This window comes from Copadichromis virginalis, linkage group LG7 (assembly GCF_057382275.1).
Source record: "Copadichromis virginalis isolate Kocher_CV1m ecotype Utaka linkage group LG7, C_Virginalis_male_GT1.1, whole genome shotgun sequence".
Lineage (NCBI taxonomy): Eukaryota > Metazoa > Chordata > Actinopteri > Cichliformes > Cichlidae > Copadichromis > Copadichromis virginalis.
In genome coordinates, this window is record NC_140624.1 from 21,935,222 (window position 1) to 21,956,557 (window position 21,336).

The 21,336-nt window shown below is 41.3% G+C and overlaps 1 protein-coding gene across 1 annotated transcript; it reads left to right on the forward strand.

Annotated features, from left to right (window-relative positions):
• Positions 1 to 238: 238 nt before the first annotated feature.
• Positions 239 to 17,565, forward strand: oaz2a (ornithine decarboxylase antizyme 2a). Its single transcript, XM_085462488.1, is given in 6 exon segments — positions 239 to 452; positions 11,370 to 11,436; positions 11,438 to 11,518; positions 13,320 to 13,492; positions 14,545 to 14,630; positions 15,647 to 17,565. Coding segments are annotated over 6 exon segments (651 nt in total). The 5' UTR covers positions 239 to 342; the 3' UTR covers positions 15,781 to 17,565.
• The last annotated feature ends 3,771 nt before the right edge of the window (positions 17,566 to 21,336 follow it).

Sequence of the window (21,336 nt, forward strand, 5' to 3'; positions counted from 1 at the left end):
CTCGGCTCTTTGGCCTATGTCTTACAAAAAAGGTGAATTAAGGGAAGGAAGCAGAATAAAAACAAAGAAACAGAAATGACACATCACGACTCTCATTTAATTTAATCCGTGATTAGTTTTATTCGGCGCTTTAGTCTGTTTTTGTCGGTTTGTTCACTTTGTTTTTGTTGAGCTGGGGGAAAAAAACCTGCGAAGAATACCCATGATGCCTCGCGCGACTATAAAAGCGCCGTGTTTCGTTTGCGGGCTGCAGCAGTGTAGTTGTACCGTCGGGTGGTGGTTTCATCTACAGAAAGTGGAACTACAGACTTAACAAACACCAAGTTTGCTCCGAGTCCCCGAATGGTGAATACATCTGCGGAGTTTTTGTTGAACAGTGATTGCTTCGGTTGTCATAAAAGAAGTAAATATCCGCGTTTCCTCGAAGCCATCATGTTGAACACCGAGGAAAGGTATGAGGATGTTTGTTTTTCTTTATCGACATACTGAAAGCAGATGTTTGCGCTGCTGTCAGCTGCTCATATTAACGCTGTCTCTGTGTTAAAGGCGCTTAGTTTGTAAAACAAAAACAAACAAACAACCAACTAGTTAGCACGGAGCTCAGTTAGCAAGGCTGGAAGCATCTAGAAATGATTCCCCTGACAGATGTCGAGCCACTGTAAACACAAGGAGCTGAAGGTTTTAGGTTTATGATATTTACCGAGCAGGTTAATGGCGAATTTTATTACCGTCTTTAAAAAATAAGCAGGACAAGTTCACCCAGACGTTTCTAACAGTGTTAAAGCTGCTTTATGCCACATTTACACGGTATTTTTCCCGCTGTATAAAGCAGGTAAGCATCCACTAACTGTGAGCTATACGTGAATTCAATTGTACGCTGTTTTATTGTTGGAGGTGGAGGTCTTTAAGGCCGTGAAAGCCCCCTTACACCACTTTTTAGCTTTCTTCCGGGAGCAAACAAGTTGATTCTTGTTATTGAAAATATAGGAAATATAGGCCTGCATCTGCACCTTTTTTTTTTTAAAATTTGTGTTTTGTGCTTAGTGTTTCTTCCTTAGTCGCTAGAAGTTAATGAGCTCCAACTGTGAAATTTTCTTAAAAAAACAAACAAACAGCCAGACCCAGACTATTTTAGTTGGTTCACAGATTTCATATAGTTCATATTAATTTTTTAATCCAACTCCTTAAGTGATTACATTTCCGGATGTAATGTACTCCTCACCTTATTTCAGTAGAAAGTTAGTAGCCCTAACAGATTATTGAAGGCATTTTTCCAGCTAATTATTTATTTGGATATTTGCTGTTTCCAATCCTGGAATCATTTAGATGACTTAGTTTTCCTCCACTTCTAATAATATCACTGTTTTAATTGAATAATAGAAACATCTCGTTTTATAAGCTGATAAGGTCTTTATTGGGGGAACCTCATGACATTTTTCCTAATGGGGAGTTCACCTACTATTAAGTAACTGCGCAGATTTGTAGGAAGCAAGATGCCTTTTAGCTGGAAAATAATCAGTGCTCTCTGGTGGACAAACCATGTATTGGAGATACTACTGTTTTTTTTCTTCTTGTTTTTCTTTCATGAACTCTGATATTTTTCCTTATTACCCAACACATGCACTGATTTATTTCTGTGTAGACTGCCAGGGTGTCAGCTAAGTCTCACTGAACTGTGGGAAGTCTGGACAGTTATTTTGACGTTATCAAAAATAAAAATAACAATTAGTGGCAGCGTGTGTGGTTTTGTTTGTGCCTGGTTTTCCCCACCTCTGTGTGCATAGTGATATGCAAGCGCTAAGAGAATTATATTATCTTCACTTTATCTGGAGTGTGTAGTACAGTGGCTGTTCAGTGAGTGTTTACACTGGTGGTGTTTTGCACCTTATGTTCCTGCTATTGCATCATCATAGTCCTACAGGGATTTGGTGTCTTGTCTTTTGTTATGCAGCACCCACCTGTTTAACCCTTGTTGGGAGTGATTACAATGTTAGACGTTAAATAACTATTTGACCTTTTGGTTAAATGAGCATTTGCAGCATTTAATTGTAGCCTGTGTGTTTTCTTTGTATGCCTCTGCCCTCAAACAAAAAGAGAGCGAAACAAGGCCTGTTTTTGTCCTGTGTGTTTATCATCTGACACGCAGAGCAGGGAGAAGGCAGAGGTCCATTGATGCTGTGAGCCAGAGCAGTGACTATATTAGCTCTCTGACTGCTATGGCCTCGTCAGCAGAAGGCATGCACTGGCCTACATTAGAGCAGTTGCATAACCCCATTCTCTCCCCTGGTTCACTTCCCAAGAATCAATGGAATCTGCATGTGGAAAGTGTCTAGGAGTGCATTCACTCGGAAACGGCTGGACTTTCTAACCTGTGCTACCTGAGTGCACTAAGTGCCTTTTTAATTCAGTGGTTCTGGGCTCTGCGCTGTTTGCTGGTATATCCTGGATCAGTCATGTTCAATATTTCGTAACAAAGCCAAAACTGTGCCAAGCAGCATCAGCTGACATCTGGCTTTAACAGCCGCCGGTTTTATAGTTGTCCGCAGGGAGTTGGTTACATAAACAGGACGAATTCCTAACTGCCAGCATGAAACAGACATTGATGGTTTTGAAGCAGTTGGAGATGAAATGCTTAATCACATAGGTCATTTAGCAGTAATAAGTAGCAGTTATTATTCTTAATTTGTCACGCAAGATTTTTATTTTTTTGCTTTGCTTGTGCTCGCTTCTCAGATTTAAGCATGGAGTATTTTACCACAGTCACTGTCAGCCTGTTACCCACAGGGTTTGAACAGTTGGCTGGACTAAGCATGAGATTGAAGATGGAGATTGTGATGAGAACGGGTGCTTAATTTGTTTATTAATTACAGCTTAATTACACCCCCAGCTAATGCGGGGGTGGGCAACTCCAGGCCTCGAGGGCCGGTGTCCTGCAGGTTTTGGATATTACTCTGGGTCAACACACCTGAATCACATGATTAGTTTGTTACCAAGCATCTGGAGAACTTCAGGACATGTTGAGGAGGTAATTTAGCCATTTGAATCGGCTGTGTTGGATCACACATCTAAAACCATCTAAAACCTGCAGGACACCGGCCCTCGAGGCCTGGAGTTGCCCAGCCCTGTGCTAATGTCATTTTTGGGGGGGTCACACTGAGTAAAAAAAAAAAAAAAGCTGATTCATTAAATTTTGGGCATTTTAAATGTCAGAAAGTTGGATTATCCACAATATGCTCATTGGCTAGTGGCAGTCAGTTGTTAGCTATTGCATTTTCTTGATTTATGGTGTCACTGGATATTATGCTCTTGCAGCTGCGGACACCTTTTTTCGTTAGATTCACATTTCAAATATGCAAGTATGTCAGTGAGAGTGGCTCATTGGAAAATGCTCTGCCTTTACCTACACTAATAAATATATTATTATTGCAAGTGTCAATAAAATTATGTGTATGTAGTATTTATTTTTCTGTGTTCTCAGCCCCACCCCGAAGATCCACCCATGTCTCATCAGATATGATGGTGACGGGGAAAAAACGGTTATTTTGAGGCTTCATATTAGGACCAATGGTTTGTTCAGGTTTGTTACCAGCCCTATTTGCATGGCTGGTATTGATTTCACCTTGTGCGGCTGTATATCGTTGAGAGAACTTGTGGTCCTGTAGATGCCTTTGACTGCTGGCACAATCTCAAATACTTTGGTGGATGTTTGTGTTGGTCTGTTGACTTGTAGATCAACTGATTTTTGTGACTGTGACTGTATCATAAAACTTTACAGGTCTGTAGTTGAAATCAAAAGTAAAAGGTCTGATTATAGATATGGTTTGATAAAGTGGCTGCTGGTGTTTTCTGTCATGAAAGGGGTCTCAAAGTCCCTCTGATTCAGCTGCAGTCTGTGCGCTCTCTGTCAGCCACAGAAATACTGTAGTAGCAGAAAGGCAGGCACTTAATGAGATACCCATCCAATACACAAATGCCCTCAAGTCTTTTGAAGCAGAAACACCCTTTTTGCTGTTGGATAATTGAGTTGATGTTTTATGTCAAACTGCTTGCTCAACAGGCATGAGCATGCATACTTTTCCCTTTAGTCATGGTTCAGTTTTGTATGTCATTCTGAACATTTAAGACCATTTGTCATGGATAAAGACAACACTACAAGTATGATAAATCAAGATAGAATTTAATAATGATTTGTATAAAACATAAATGGGCCCACTGTCATTTTTCTGGTTAAAATAGCTCAGTTGCTTAAGGATTGAAGGTCGAGGAGCCAGGACATCGTGTTTCACACTGAACTGTAGAGCTGCTCCAAGGCCCGGTGTGAGATAAATAAGAATTATTTAAACTGTGAATCATCCAAAGGTACTCTAATCCAACAATAAAAAATGTGGAGCAGAAAATTAGCATAATGGGTCATCTTTAAGCAACTGCAATGCTTGCATTCAGTGTTGCAGAGCTGCTAGTGCAGATACAGGCTTTTACACTTGTATCTGAATGCATATCTCATCTCAAATGCACATCCTGTCATTATCATCAGCAGATGCATTCATTAATATATCTGTTATCTTGTTAATATAACAAGCTAAAATCTTCTGATTGTTCGGATTGTGTCCTTCAGCTCTGTTTTGAACTGTAGTTAAATATTGACCTTATGTGTCGTGTTCCTGAGTAACAAAAACGTTACATTTATGTCTCCACTGTACTTCACTGTTTGTCTGATGATTTTACTATGAAACATGTTCAACATACCCAGGATTTATTCACTTTTCTGGCTTTCCCACCCTAAAATCAGAACTGAAGGCAGCAGTCAGACAAAGGTGATCGATAAATGAACCCATGATTTCCCAGTGTAGTTTCTATAAGAGGAGGTGTGACATCATATGACCAGTCAGAAACACAGAAGGGGCTGCTGCTAGCAGAGCAGCTAATTTTTAATTTTTTAATTTTTTTTTTTTTTTACACATAACTGTAATGCACAAAGTGCTGTATGATATTCTGAGCTTCAAGCACTTTAGACAGTGAGATGGGAAAAGAGATGGTATACCCGTAACTCCAGCATATCTGAAACCAGGAAGGAAATCTGGTAAAAATACTGTGCAAGATAAGACTTGTGAGTATCATAGCTCTACCTTTAAGACACGGGACAATCTGATAGATTACAGTAAATGACTGTTTAGATGTTCAGCCCAGATTGCTTTTAACAGTCTGAGAGCCAAAACAAATCAAGGTTCATTTTGTATTCAGTAGTAACTTGACCAACAATTTGATGACTGCTAAGTTGCGCACGTAGGGAAGTAACATGTGAAACAAACAGAACTTAAGAACGCATTCTCAGAAAATCATCGCAATTCAGGTTTGTTTTTCATGATGTTTGCAGAAAAGGTTATTGAGATTGGTCCAACTGTTACGGAGAAATGGGGTACAGACATCTATATAGATAATACACCATTTAAAATGAATCTTGGGTTAAATCTGAAGTTTCTAGCACCGCTTCAGCACATACAGTTTAGGTGCAGGGGTCAGTTCTATGTTTTGGCAGAGACGCCTCCTTTCACGCTGACGTTTCAGAGCACGTGTGCCTTTCCTGTTTCTCGATATTTCTCCGACATGTTGCTCTGACAGACTTACTGGTGTCGGCAAAAGTCTAAGGACTGTCCTTATTTTCCTACAGTAAATAGTTGTCCATGTGTAAGACCTAAAGCCCTTTCCCAAAGCTTTTCTGGAGCCAGGAAGCTTGTTTATGTTCAGTGTGGATTTGAGTCGAGTCGTTTTCCATGACTAATCTTGTAATTACAGCGTTAAAAGTTGGTTTGGTGTGTCTTGGGCTTCTTGGAGGACCTGCCAGAAAGCTTCCTGTTTTGGTTGAGTTGTGTGTTTTTTGGCTTTTAGCCAAACTCTGGATCAACTGCCTGTCCAACCCGAGGTATTCATCCCCGTGAAACAATTCACCTGAATCAGTTCTCATAACAACTTGCACCTCAGGAAGCGCAAACTGGCAGTGCAAGCATTCATCCGCTTTAAAAATAAAATAATAAATTCTCTTGAATACAAACATACTCTCACCAGTCCTGCCAAAATGATGATAACGCATCTCTCTGCAATACACAGATGATCCTCACTAGCAACTTAATGCAGCACAGGCTTGTGAACGTGCTCAGTCTTCACATTAATGGTCTACAGAGCATAAAGTCAACCTTCTGGAAAAATGTAAACTAAATGGTGTTTTTGTCACTTGTGATTTGTTGGGAGACGACTAAAGGCCACAGCCCTTCAGCTTGAGTGGCATATTGGGATAGGAGGGTGTAGAGGAGGGTGTTTAGAGTGTGGCTGAAATGTCAGAGGACAAGAGCGTTGGCTTTCAAAACAAGCTGGCATTTCCATCAAGGGCAGACTGTCTGAAAGGGAAGATGGAAAAAGAAGCCTGCCTTGGCATCTTGCTCTCTCTCCCTCCATCTGTGTCCTACCTGTTGACCCAAATACAGTCAGTATCAGTTTTGTTTCTGTGGAATCGACATGCTCTATTGATGAAGAGTCTATGACCAATTTTTATAGATTACGTAACGATTATTTAAAGAAACTGAGTAACCTCCAGTTAGAGGGTCCTAAAATTTTACCCACTATAATGCACTGGCACATTTCCTGTGCACAGCTAAGCACAAATAATGAGACGAGCAAACAGAGGGTGTGTGCAGCAGACATGAACAGGCATAATACGCTTTGTTTTCCATTGCTCTGTAGCTCTGTACATCAGGTCGTGGGGGTAACCTGTTTGGTCTGCAGGGAAACTGTGGCACCTCCCTCTCATGAAAGGCACATGCTTGTTTGATACATGTGACTGTTCTGTTGCACATGACTTGGATATGTGTGTATACTTGCAAACAGATCAGTCCATCTGATGCATGTTTAAGAGAGAACGTGTCAGGTTTCACTGGCAATCGGGGACAGAATTGAGTCAGGCGCTGTTGCATAGCTGTCTACCTAAAGTTTGACGCCATGAGGACCGGGAGCCCTCCCCGTGTCCCAGCCCGACTCTGGCAGCGCCGGCCGTCTGCCAACGTCTGGTGTGAGATGCACGACTGTAACTCGAAACGCAGACCATGCTTGTTTCCGAAAGCCATGAAGGCTATTTGCAGAGGTGTTTACAGATCATGCGCTTGTTTATGATACATTCCCTCCACTGCATGTGGTGGCTCTTTGAAGCTGTAATAAATCATCGGCTTTAATTCTGTCAGTGACAGACTCGCTGTAAACAAACAGCCCGTGGAGGAGAGTCCATGAACTGGAGCTCAATACGAGCAATTTAAGAGTTTGTAGCTGGTTTGCATCACATGATTGATATTCAGACATTTGTGATTTTAATTTACTTTGAATTAGGGCTGGGCCATATCACATACCGTTCACGGTAATACCGGTATAATGTTAGGCAATGATAAGAAAATGAAATATCGCGATAAAATCTGGGTAAAACGCGCATGCGCAGTGCCTTTGTTTACATATGCACATGGCGGCGACGCTGAATGAGAAGAGCGTTTAATGAAACGGATGAACCAGAATTGGTTTGTAAAAATGCTGCAACTTCAGTGGTGTGGAACTGGTTTAGCTTTCGTCCATCAGATACACAACAAAGCACTATTTATGGTAGAGCATGCTAGTGGGCCGTTGTTATTACCGTATTTTTTGGAAAATACGGCACACTTAAAATCAATCCTTTGAGTTTTCTGAAAATCGACAGTGCCCCTTATAATCCCGTGTGCCTTATGTATGAATTCTGATTGTGTTTACTGACCTCGAAACGATTTTATGTCGTACACGGCGCTCGGAAATTTGTCAAATGTTTCAGTACGACTTTGCTAAGCTACAAAGCCGCACAGCTTGATGGATTGTCGGAGCATTACGGCTATCGTAGGCAGGAGCCTCGCGGAGTGATACGTACTGTGCTTCAACATAATATTACCGTATTGTATGTGTATAACCTCTTTTTAAGTTTTGTGGATATTATACATGGTTATGCTGAGGATATGTTGGACAATTTCCACTGGAAATGCCTTTTGGTTAAACTGTCAACAAGGAATTTACATTTGCACTGCAAATTTTTTATATAACTTTAATGCACTTAAAAAAAGCTGCTTGTGTAAGTGAAAATACATTCATGGGTTTTGTTTGGTTTTTTTTGCACTAATAAAGTTGTGGAGTTGTAAAGTATTTTGTGTACAGGGAGTGCAGAATTATTAGGCAAATGAGTATTTTGTCCACATCATCCTCTTCATGCGTGTTGTCTTACTCCAAGCTGTATAGGCTCGAAAGCCTACTACCAATTAAGCATATTAGGTGATGTGCATCTCTGTAATGAGAAGGGGTGTGGTCTAATGACATCAACACCCTATATCAGGTGTGCATAATTATTAGGCAACTTCCTTTCCATTGGCAAAATGGGTCAAAAGAAGGACTTGACAGGCTCAGAAAAGTCAAAAATAGTGAGATATCTTGCAGAGGGATGCAGCAGTCTCAAAATTGCAAAGCTTCTGAAGCGTGATCATCAAACAATCAAGCGTTTCATTCAAAATAGTCAACAGGGTCGCAAGAAGCGTGTGGAAAAACCAAGGTGCAAAATAACTGCCCATGAACTGAGAAAAGTCAAGCGTGCAGCTGCCAAGATGCCACTTGCCACCAGTTTGGCCATATTTCAGAGCTGCAACATCACTGGAGTGCCCAAAAGCACAAGGTGTGCAATACTCAGAGACATGGCCAAGGTAAGAAAGGCTGAAAGTCCGACTCAGACGCCAGCAAGGTTGAGGTGGAGTACAGGTTTGGGCTGGTATCATCAAAGATGAGCTTGTGGGGCCTTTTCGGGTTGAGGATGGAGTCAAGCTCAACTCCCAGTCCTACTGCCAGTTTCTGGAAGACACCTTCTTCAAGCAGTGGTACAGGAAGAAGTCTGCATCCTTCAAGAAAAACATGATTTTCATGCAGGACAATGCTCCATCACACGCGTCCAAGTACTCCACAGCGTGGCTGGCAAGAAAGGGTATAAAAGAAGAAAAACTAATGACATGGCCTCCTTGTTCACCTGATCTGAACCCCATTGAGAACCTGTGGTCCATCATCAAATGTGAGATTTACAAGGAGGGAAAACAGTACACCTCTCTGAACAGTGTCTGGGAGGCTGTGGTTGCTGCTGCACGCAATGTTGATGGTGAACAGATCAAAACACTGACAGAATCCATGGATGGCAGGCTTTTGAGTGTCCTTGCAAAGAAAGGTGGCTATATTGGTCGCTGATTTGTTTTTGTTTTGTTTTTGAATGTCAGAAATGTATATTTGTGAATGTGGAGATGTTATATTGGTGTCACTGGTAAAAATAAATCATTGAAATGGGTATATATTTGTTTTTTGTTAAGTTGCCTAATAATTATGCACAGTAATAGTCACCTGCACACACAGATATCCCCCTAAAATAGCTCAAACTAAAAACTAACTAAAAACTACTTCCAAAAACATTCAGCTTTGATATTAATGAGTTTTTTGGGTTCATTGAGAACATGGTTGTTGTTCAATAATAAAATTATTCCTCAAAAATACAACTTGCCTAATAATTCTGCACTCCCTGTAGTGTCAGTTATATCGTTATCGCAAATTTTCAAATGTATATCGTGATAAATACTTTTGGTCATATCGCCCTGCTCTACTTTGAATTGTGGTAACAGGTTTGAAGCAGTGAAGAACTTTCTATATATAACCATGCAGACCACTGAGTCTCAGGTTAAAGGCCACAGTGTTGCAGTCAGGCTGTTTCTGCTTCTGAGTTTGATGCAAATATACAAAAACGACTGTAGGAGTTTCTGTTAAGCTATGTTTAATTATGTAATTTAAGTTTCTCTTTTTTCCAAACCTCAAAGAAATGTTAAAACTTACTTTATTTGGCCACATGCATGAGAACCTATATGGGGAAAACGGTATAAAGGCAAAGTTCAGTTCTGGGTTTCTGGCGAAGCACCATCTTTACAACTAGTTGCACCCAGAAACTGCTAGCAACCTCCAGTAATCACATGTCAGAATTCATTCTTCCATAGCAACCACTAGTTGCCAGGGTGCTGCAGACCAGACTCTATGCCTGTGTGACTGAGGCCTTACTGAATGAAGAGAAACTAGCACAGCAAATATCAGATGACCTTGAAGTAGCTCATTATAACAGCGTGAAGTACAGTAGAAGGACACTGGTGACACTTGTTGGGAAATGCTTGTTGTGCTTGCAGTAACATGACCTGTCACAAGCTGATTTCATTTATACCGACTGTGTGAGGAGCCTCAGGAAAAGACAAAAGCGTTGCTAATATTTGGTTGCTGTAAGTGAGACAAATGCAAAAATGTTACCACATTTATATCAGGCCTGTTCAACTCATTATTCTGCTATATTTTATTATTTCTTTAGCTTTTAATTTGTAAAGTTAGTAAAGCAATGTTTATAGCAGCATCAGGCATAATTCTTCACAGTGAAGATTATAGCTGATGGATTTTTACACTGATATCTGATCAGAAGTTGGAATGAAGCGTCCTCATTTTTAATGAGCCTAACATCTCTGAGGTAGAATACGTTTTTAAAAAAATTAATAAATGTCAGCAGTGTCAGGTTTTCCACATTCCAGTGTGTCTACTAAGCGTGTTGAGTAATTAAATGCTGAATCACACTTCACAAGGCTTTCCAGTAACCACTTCTCGCCCCTGGGCAGCAGGTTTGACATCCCTGGCTTTAAATGGATCCAACAAACGAGCGGGCAGTATCGTGCTAAATCTCGTTCTGCGAGCTTGTTGCTACAGGTGCTTCATAGTTGCTAGTTATATGAACATGCTTAATGAAGTTAAAATAAGGTGTGTGTGAAGTAACAAGCTAAGAGGTTTACATCAGCAGTGGATCATTAGCCATTAGTCATGAGTGCCCAAGTTTCACTTCTGTCTGTCTGAGTTAGAGATGCCCTGCAGTGTTGTAAGTGCGTGAAAGCATTCCCATAAAACTTCATTTATCTAGCTGTGGTCTTGGTGATTAGTCACTCTGCAGATTTTAATAATGCACTCTGGTTTCTCCTCATTCGCTGATGGTTTCTGTTTTGCTCTGTCAGGTATAAGGGTAGATCGAAGAGCGCCAATCGTTTCCATCCAGTTTAGTTTGGCAGGTTTGCAGCTCTTCATTTAAGTTTCTGTGAAGTACAGTCACAGTAAACAAGAACTTTAAGGCAGGAAACATATGTCTCGAAAACATTTCCATCTCACTATTTTGTGGCAGTTGTAAAAATTTATACAAAATTGTTTTGTTTTTTTTGTTTTTTTTTTAATTTACACGAGTATTGAAAAATGTTTCTCCATGCTTCTCTCTGCAGTTCCTGGTTAGGGGGGTCTCTGATGCCATGCTCCATCCCTCAGGCTCCGGGGCCTCTGTGGTGCTCCTGATGCCCCTCACCCACAGCTGAAGATCCCGGGTGGGCGAGGGACGGTCAGGGATCACTCTCTCGGCGTGCTACTGCACAAGGTGAAGGTCCTCAATATTTCACACAGAGCTATAGTCCAATTTTGTAAATCATCTTCTCCACGTGTGGCCACTCTAACCAACACACATGCAAAGTGGTGCCATAATGCAGCGGTCCCCAACCCCCGGGCCTCGGACCGGTACCAGTCCGTGAGTCGTTTGGTACCGGGCCGCGAGAGTTGAGGCTCAGGTGTGAAATGTGTGGTTTTCAGGGTTTTTATCGGTTTTCAGCGTTATTTTGTTATCGTTTTTATCGTTAACTCTGTTTTCCTGGGTCTTTTCACGTGTGTTATGAATAAATCATCTTTTTTTTCAGTACCGGTACTAGTTTTATTTTGTTGTATTTTTCCGCGACACCTTAAAGGCCGGTCCGTGAAAATATTGTCGGGCATAAACCGGTCTGTGGCGCAAAAAAGACCGCTGCCATAATGCATGCAAAATATCAGCCTCTTAATGCTGCTGTGGTGAGAGTCCTACATTAGTCATCAGGGTCTTTATTTCAGATTAAATTGGGTTTAATAAAACTGAATGGGGTTTAGGGGGTAAACACTGGGGGAAAGGGTTGGCACGTGTTGCTGTAATTCACTATAAGCTTTTCTGTCATAACTGTTAAGTGCTTCACCGCTCAAGGTCATTTCTGACTCACTGAGCCAAACACAGGAGCGCCTGTCTAACGAGTTATACCCTCATTTCCCAAAGTTGTTTTATTTAAAGCTAAAAAAAAATCCTTTAATCTGCTCGTCTGCACCTGCAGTGGATTTAACAAAATTATTGTAGTCCTCTCTCCCCCGGACATGCTCAAATGGTATGTTTGCCATGCAGAACACAAAAAAGCACCCAAGTGAAAATGTATACTTTTATAGCTGTCTCATATTTGTGAACTTCTTGGGTGGGGTTGCACACAAACTCACAAACAATAGAGAGGAAACAACAGTGTTTGTGTGTATGTCAGGTTGCTCCCCAGACATATGACTGACTCTCAGGAGGATTAGAGCTTTAGGATCAGGCAGATCAGTCACAAACTGTCATTAACATCTTCATCTGTGCAGAGTGTGCAGCCCTTTCTAATATTACTGCTTCAGCAACAGCACAGAATGCTGAACGCGTTCACACTTTCACTTCTATTTCGGCACACGAGAGTCATGCATGACTATTTAGAGTGACGCTGCTGATCAAAGGTCCTGAAATGGACAGCATCTTGTGAAGGGCAGCTATTAAAAAACGAACCAAGACTTTACCTTTGCTGTTTGCCATGCTTTGGTTTAGTTTCAGTTTCATGAAACAAAGATCTGTGCGCCACTAACTTGTTGGTAAAGACAAATGGTTTGCTAGTTCACAGAAGATCACACTTGTCTGCTGCTTCTTTAACCACTTCCTCTTTAACTGGTTTCATTTCAGCACAGTTCTCAGACAGAGAAGTCTTCTTCAGACTTTTGCCAAGCTTTCAGCCTCCTGGCATGTTTACACTTGCTGCTTCACCCTCGCACCAAAAGTGACACCACAGCTGGAGGCGTGTGCTGCAGTTTGATGTTTCAGCTTTCGTTCACCCCTCAAACTTTCAAAACGTTGGCATGCACAGCCAGGATAAAGATGTGTACGCGTGGATGTGATATTCCTGCTAGAACTCAGATTCCCAAAAAAACAGAGTAGGAGCTTGAAAATATGCCCCTTTATGGAGGAACCGGGTGGGGGTGGTGTTTGTGTTTATTGTCCTTAGAAAGTGTATCATATAGCATCTCACTCTGGTTTCACAAAGCTGGATTAGGATCTATTCTAAATCTCTTCTTCCTCCCTGTGCCTCCAGGATGAAAAGTTAACTGTGACTCAGGCCTCTTCAGTGAGTGGGAGCTCTACTCTGCTCCGCTTCCACTACCAGCTGAGCGAGCGCCGCTCAGCCGCCTGGGATACAGCTCTATCAGGAGACAGCCTCTTTCTGGAGATTCCTGCTGGACCTTTGGTGGAGGGCAGCAAGGAGGGGTAAGTTCAAGAGGGATATTGTTAGAAAAGCACAAAATGCCAGACCTGACCAACACTGTTCTTTGACAATAAAATGTGACTTTAATAAAGGAGAACAGAGTTTATAAGACGATCTTTTAAGTTCCAACTTTCCTCATTTTATTGTGGTTTAATAAGAAGCCACCCTGCTTTTTATTTGCTGTTGTTAAAACTCTAAACTGTCTCATCAGGAAGAAATTTCTGAGTCATTTTCAGCTTTGCCTCAGATGTGTAGAAGCATTTTAAGCATAATGCAAAACATTGTTTTTGCCTCTTCCTATTCCACTTTTAGTTTCAATGGAAGTTCAGGTTTAAGTTTGGAGGCTGGAGAGAGGAGAGTTTGGGTCCCTCACAGGACACATTTTTCTACATTTGTTATATTTGAATTGTTAGTTATTGTTGGAAACTACAAGATTAGGTTCATTAACCTGTCATTGTTTGTGTTAGAGTACATTTTCTGGAAACAATTTTTCTTGCTTACTGAATACAAAGTCGTGACATGAAAAAACTGGACACTGTTAAGACAGAAATGGCTTTTGTGAATCTTTCATATTTTACTGAGTCCAGCAGAAAAACGAGCAAAACACAAGCTCTTCTTCTTCTGGAGTTCTGGGTCATAAAGCTGCTTAAATGGGACATTTCTTATGTTGGTCTAGTTTTAGAAATGTTGACATACTGTCCCAGTGTTCTCCACCAGAGCAGGTTTTATGCCAGGATGTAAGTTGTTTATGAGAAGCTATTTATCATGGTGCTTCAAATCTACTACAAATTAAAAGGCTGTGCTAATAAGTTTCTGCTTTTAGAGCCTGGCTTTGTGTTTGTCTGTAATCAATGGTGGGACAGAGTAACCTTGCCTGGTGCAGGCACCCTGCCAGTCCTAAAAACAGCCAGCTTTGCAGCTGCCACTGCATTATTATGTAAAGTTGCAGTGCTTATATAAAAGAGGGGGGGGAAATATTCTGTGCGTCATCCCCGCTCGTCTCTTCCCTCGCTTAGCGGCTGACTCTGTATCTCTGTGTTCATGTCATCCACAGGCTCACCGTGCTGCTTGAGTTTGCAGAAGAGAAGCTCAAAGTTAACTACGTCTTCCTGTGGTTCCATAAAAACAGAGAGGATCGATGTAAGAGCTCCTGTTATTTTAAAATGCACTTCCCTTGTTCTTTCTGAAGCACGATTTGCCTTTGCCAACCACTGTATACTGATGCAGAGACCTTATCCAGGTGTACAGCCAATAGTAAGAGTGTATAAATACAGTGCTAGTATTCATACGCTATCAGTGCTACTAGTTTTTTGTGTATTCTTAACAGTTACACGTTTGGACAAAGATAACAAGAGTAAATACAACATTTTTAAATGGTTTCATTTATTAAGGGGGAAAAAAAGCCCCCTATGCTTTGGTATGATCTTAAACAGGCCACTCAGTGTGGTGGATCCGAAACAATTCTGCAAACATCAGTGGGAGAAAATTCCTCCACAGCGCCATAAAAGACTCATTGCCAGTTATCACAAACGCTTGATTACAGTTTTTGTTGCCAAGGGTGGCACAGCCGGTTATTAGGATTAGGGGACAATTACTTTTTCACACAGGGCCAGGTGAGTCTGGATGACTTTTTGGCCTAAATAAATGAAATCATCATTTACTGAGAGGTGCTTATGCACAAAGACTGGACCACTTAGAGTCAAGGTTAACACTCCAACTCAGATCATTTAATATTTGCAGTTCCATTATATTTTCCTATATTAGAAAAGTATTAAAGAAGGAATCTGAGCTAGAATATGAGGCTGGTGTGAGTCTCAGTGTAAATAAAAAGGAGACCTTATCATATGTTGGTTTGAGCAGTATATCCCAGCTCCTTAAAAGATACAAAAACTACTTTTTTGAGGTTTTCTCCAGTGAATTATCAGAAAAATGGATAGAATATCCAGTGTTCCTGTGTCAGATCTTTAAATGGAGCAGTGTTGCTATTGAAATAAGATAGATAGATAAATAGATATAGACATAGGAAAAAAAAATGAGATGTTTAGCTTCACATTCTGAGACGTGGAGTTGGCACAAAATTGATTTGGTTGCAGTTTTTAGGGCTTAAATGTTACCTCAACAAATACACTGAGCGTTCTCCCTCATTTCCTCTCCAGTGTCCATCATCAAGACGTTCCACTACATGGGCTTCGAGATGGTGAAGCCGGGTAACCCCATGGTACCTGCCCGGCCTGATTTGGCCTTCATGGTTTACTCTCTGGAGAACAGCAGCAGCTCTGACGAGGAGTGACTGTCACATTATCCCTGACGCCTCCCTTTCCCACCCTCACCCCCCTCTCCTCTCCTTTCCACCGTTTTTATTTCCTCTTCAAACAATCGAACCTGCCTCAACTTTCCCTCTGACACACCTCTCCTCCCCCTCCTCTACGAGGTGTCACTTTTTTTTTCTTCGTTTTTTTTTTCCTTAGACTTATTTTAAGGTGTTCAGGAGCGGCAGCGTGTCTGTGCGAGAGAGCGCAGACACTGCTGCTTCACCCTCCTATCTCCCCTTCTCTGAAGATAACTGTATTGTGAAGAAGCAGCATAGCTTGAACTAAGTTGTCACATGCAACGTGGGGATTTTTTCTTTCCTTTTTTTTTTTCTTTCCTGCTTCCTCTCTCGGCCACATTGTTTATGCTGCGGTTGACAGGACAACCAACTGCTGGACATCCAGGAGAATGTTAAAGTTCAACATATCTCTCCTGACAGCTTGTAACGTTGCAGAAAGGAGACTTTGTGTTTTTGTGTGCTGTTTATCTTAAAGCTGTGTTGATGGGGGAAGCCTGGGGTGTGGTATGGTTTTACTTTATAATATACACGATGATCTGTTACATTTAGCATTAAACACATGTAAACGTTTCTTTAATCTTCCTCAAATGTGTCGAGGCATCATTCCAGCACGTCACTCACACTTCTTCTTTTTTTTTTTTCCTGCTCTAAACGATTTAGCTACAAATGTGGAAACACTCTGTTAGTGTTTGCAGTAAGAAGCAGCGAGCCTGTTCAATGCCATCGCCTTCACCTCTCCCCCGCCCACTAATTATGTCAGTGAGTTGCTAAGAAGCTGGAGAAAGAGACGGCTTCACTTCACAGAAGCAGATCCTCACAATTTGCGATGACATTTAAGTCTGAGCGTCCTGGTTTTCATAGAACGTGACGAGCAGCCATAATTTGTGCGTTTTTTTTAAGACGTAATTGTCAAACAAGCTGAGCAGACTCGTGTCAGGCATTTCTGATCTGGAGATGTCACATTTTGAGAACAGAACAATCGGCTTTGTGACTCAAATATGATAAAGGTGCAATGAGAGGCCGGAAATGACGCTCGTTCAGTCCCGCAGATTCTTCAGCACCGCCTAAAGTGTTGATCGAAACTGGGTTTTCAGTGCCTCAAGATGAGAGTGCGAATGCTTCTTACACTCAAGTCTTATTGAAGGAATGTGTCCATTTTTCACCCCAGTTTCAGACGCATGTTGTGTGAGAGGAACGTTAGCCCGCCATCGGGGTACAAGCAGGGACTCTTCAGGTGCTTATCCTATATGCAAGAACGGTTAAAAGGCAGGCGCTTTTAGTTTTTATTTCTTTTTTCCATTTCAGACTTTGGTTTTATGGTTTTAAGTACTCTGAATAAAACGCCAAAGAATTCAGTTTGTCTGCAGTCAGTTCAAATCCAGCTAATCTGAACCTAGCTTGTGTTTATGTAAAGCAATATTAACCTACATTCCCCACGTCAGCCATACTTCCTGTAACATGACCGTCTGTCCAGTGTCTGGGTGAGATGGGGCAGGGCCTTGTTTTTGTTTTGTTTTTTCTTCTGTGTTCACATCATACCAGTCTTTATTGCTACTGATTGAGCCCTGACTATAAGCTGTTAGGAAATGTCTATATGAAGTTTTCCAGAGGTATATTTTTATGTATATTTCTCTATGGTGATAGTTTTAGGGTTTTACTTTTTGTTCTAACTAGTTGGCAACCATCCAATGACAATCCGCACTTGTATTTCATGCAGGGGGAATCAATAAAGGTTGTTAACTGAAACATGCTTCCTGTTTTCTTTCCTTCAAAGAAACACACATTTTGCTTGCAGAGATGTTAAAATAGGCCATACAAAACATGGATGTTTACTGAAGATATGATAGAAATGATAGAAAAATCTATGGGGAAAAACACCAGTCACTAGTTTAAAGTTATAGTGCGTAAAACCTGAATTTGATAAATTTAGCTCATTGTTGGTATGAGAAAGGTGGATTTTATCTTGAGGCAACTGTTGTTGTGATTTGGTGCTATATAAATAAAATTGGTTTGAATCTTTTGGACATTTTAGTTGTAACAAGTGGTTATTTGACTTAATGGCGCCTTTCTGTCGTCTAGAAGCAGCCACTCAAAGAACAGCCGCTCACTGGATGTTTCTCTGTAAAAACCAGAGATGATTGTGCTGGAAAGACCCAGCACAGATCAGCAGTTTCTGAAATATTTGGACCAGAGCCACAGTCGGTCACTTAAATTGCCTTTCTTCCTCATTCTGATGCTGTTTGACCCTCAGCAGGTTCCCTTGACTGTGTCCACATGCCTAAATGCACTGACTTGCTGTAATAGTATAAGCAAAGAAACGCTGCAGAGAAAACAGACAGGAGGCAAGAAGAGCTTTTTAATGTGTGAAACCTTCGTGAACACCGAGACAGTGCAGTGATGAGGCTGATCTGAGCAAGTGAAAGTTTGTTTTTGTTTGTGTTTTTTAATCAGCTGTCAGTAGTTTCAGACAGCCACTGTCACATACACTTATATCCTACAGATCACTGTTGACTCCTCACCAAAAATCGCTACCAGCTCTCAGGTCAGTTGATCAAGAGGACTATTTTCAGCTGTGGTGGGCCTGAGCTGCAAAATACAAAACACTTCCTAAAGCAGAAAACTCAACATTTTGATCTTCACTTTCTTTTCTGTGATAGATTTTCACCATAAGCACAGTAATCTCTGTGAGCTGAACGCAGGCTGTTTCATACATCCAGTTTCAGTTATGTTTCTCACTTCTGTATCTGTATGATGTCAAAAACAGGAGATATCCCTAGCACAGATCTCAGCCACACGTCTTTGGGGGAAGAGTGGCCCATCACACCCGCCATCCCCACCTTCTGTTTGTGTTGGGCAGCCAATCGAGGGAAGCAAAAGGGCTCAAACAGAGGATGAGCTGATATTATACCCTATAACCAGCTGTAAGACTCCAAAATTAACCTCTACACTCCTGTATAGTCTACAAAGTTTTTTCTGTGTGTTCATGTTTAGCTGCTGCTTGAGGCACCATTTAAGTGCTCGTGCTCTTCCATGGCCGACAGCAGCTCGCATGTTAAAATAAAGCTGTGTCACTAATCCCCTGCACTAAACATCAAGAGGCAGGCTGTCCCCTCCTGGCCTTAATCTTATGTTGGCTTTACGTAAAGTCACCTCAGATGGAGGCAAGTAAGTGGTTACAGCATCAGCTGCACTCACAGCACTTCTCAGAAGCTGCCCATGTACCTGCGTCCTCCCATCTCGGTTTCCAGCACTGGGTAGCGAGTTAAAGTCAGACAGTGGACAGCTAATCCCTTCAGAAAGCATTTAAACTGATGCAGATCGGATGTTCTAATAAAATCTGCTTTTCTGTGCTTCTCTACTCTCACCACTGCAGACAAAAAATACACTTTTTATCAGCTGTTCCGGCCCTTTCTGTCACATTAAGTGATCTTTTTTTTCTCAGTACTTTAAGGGACTAACTGTCTAAGTTTAGGCTCATAAACCTTATATTTATTATCTAGGACTCTTGTAGAGTAGCTTTGCATGATTTGCAGATCAAAACAAGAACTGTCCGAGACCGTGAACCTCCAAGGCTGAAAATTCACTGTGCACAGGAGTGTGTTTATGAATTCCTGGATCTTGTTGTGTGGATTTGCATTAATGTGTGGCATTACTGAAGAACATCAAGATAATGACTTAAATGTTCGTTTTTGTGCTGGCAAAAAATGTCCAAATACTGTAGCTCCAGGATGCCGATGCAAAACTAAAACACTTCCAAGTTCCAAGGCCCCCTTTTCTAAAACTTTCCATGCACATTCTGATATATCTTTTTTGGTAGGCCAGGGAATAAAATGGGACATACGTAACTTATTTTAGAGCCTGTTCTCCAAAACTGCTCTCTTGCTGCAACCCAAAGGCAGCCACGAGAGTAGCAACAGTGACTAAAAAGCTGCAAAGCTGCAGGATGACAGCCTAAAAGATACAAACATCACTATAAAGCTGACTCAAGCTGCAGACTCAACTGATAAATGTCTGGAGGTTCAACAATATTATATCTTCATTAGAGTGTGACTGCCACATATCGATCACAACAAGGAATGCCACAACCATCACGTCCTGATCGACCATCTCTTATCCAGTCTAAACGTAGCATTTCCCCATTTAGCAAATATGAACATATCATTCATTGTGTAATTGCCATCTCCCATTTCATAGCAGTTTAAAGTATCCATTACAACATTCATGGAGAATACATTATGTCCAGCTGTGTTGGCCTAAGACTGAATTTGCTTTAATCCCATATTGATTTTAACTGTAAATCCACATAAATCCTAATAAATGAAAAAGCTAAAGAAGCTTTTAATGCATCTGAAAGACTAGAAAAAAGCACTTGGGTCTAAAAGGTGACAAACAATCCAGGCCATCATTATATAAAGTTAAGGACTTTTTGCTGATGGGTTAAATCTTGGTCAGTAAAGGTCCACAGGCTTAAACTGCCTTTTTACAGCAAGGATATCCCATAATATAATCCAGAAGAACTTAATCATATCGATGTATGTTGCTGATGGTTATTTATTTATTTTAACTTTGCCTTGAGAACAAACTATTGCTGGATTAAAAATGTTACTCTATCACCAAGTCAACTATTCTGGAAACACGTGCATAGAGAAAGTTGCATCTGTAGCTTGTAATCGACTGCGAATCAACTTTCAGTAAATAAGTGAGAGAACAGTTTTCACTACGCTGACTGGAGTTCAAAGTCGTGAAAACAGTTGTCTGTCCTATCTGCTGCCCATTATAATGGATTAATCTTGGATTAATCTAGCACTGTTGTCGCACAGCAAGAAGGTCCCGAGTTCAATTCCACCATCAGGCCGGGGTCTTTCTGTGTGGAGTTTGCATGTTCTCCCCGTGTTTGCGTGGGTTCTCCCCCAGTACTCCAGCTTCCTCCCACCATCCAAAGACATGCAGTTAGTGGGGATAGGTTAATTGATTAATCCAAATTGCCCATAGGTGTGAATGCGGGAGTGAATGTGAGCGCGAATGGTTGTCTGTCTCTGTGTGTTGGCCCTGCGACAGACTGGCGACCTGTCCAGGGTGTACCCCGCCTCTCACCCTATGACAGCTGGGATAGGCTCGAGAGCCCCCCGCGACCCTGAAAAGGATAAGCGGAAGCGGATGGATGGCCTTATTTTTGCAGTTTTACCACTAAATTGTTAAAATCTGAATAAAAATGATTTCTTAAACATTGCACCTCCCTACAGACAGCTTGCTGACGTCGTGGTTTTATTGAGCACTTTCATGGTGAGAGTGAAGGCCAAGGAAAGGGTAATCTCTCCCTCCCTCTAGTCCTGCTTCAGCATTGACACAGCAGCCTTGAATTGAGCAGAGTAGGTGAAGAGAAAGACAGTAAAAGCTCTTACTGTCACTGTTATCACAAAGTTTAAACCCATCACCCTCCCTGTTAGTGATGCAGACTTCACAGACGTGTAGATGTGTGCAAACAGGACTTCAGAGACATGTAGAACTGAAGGTTTC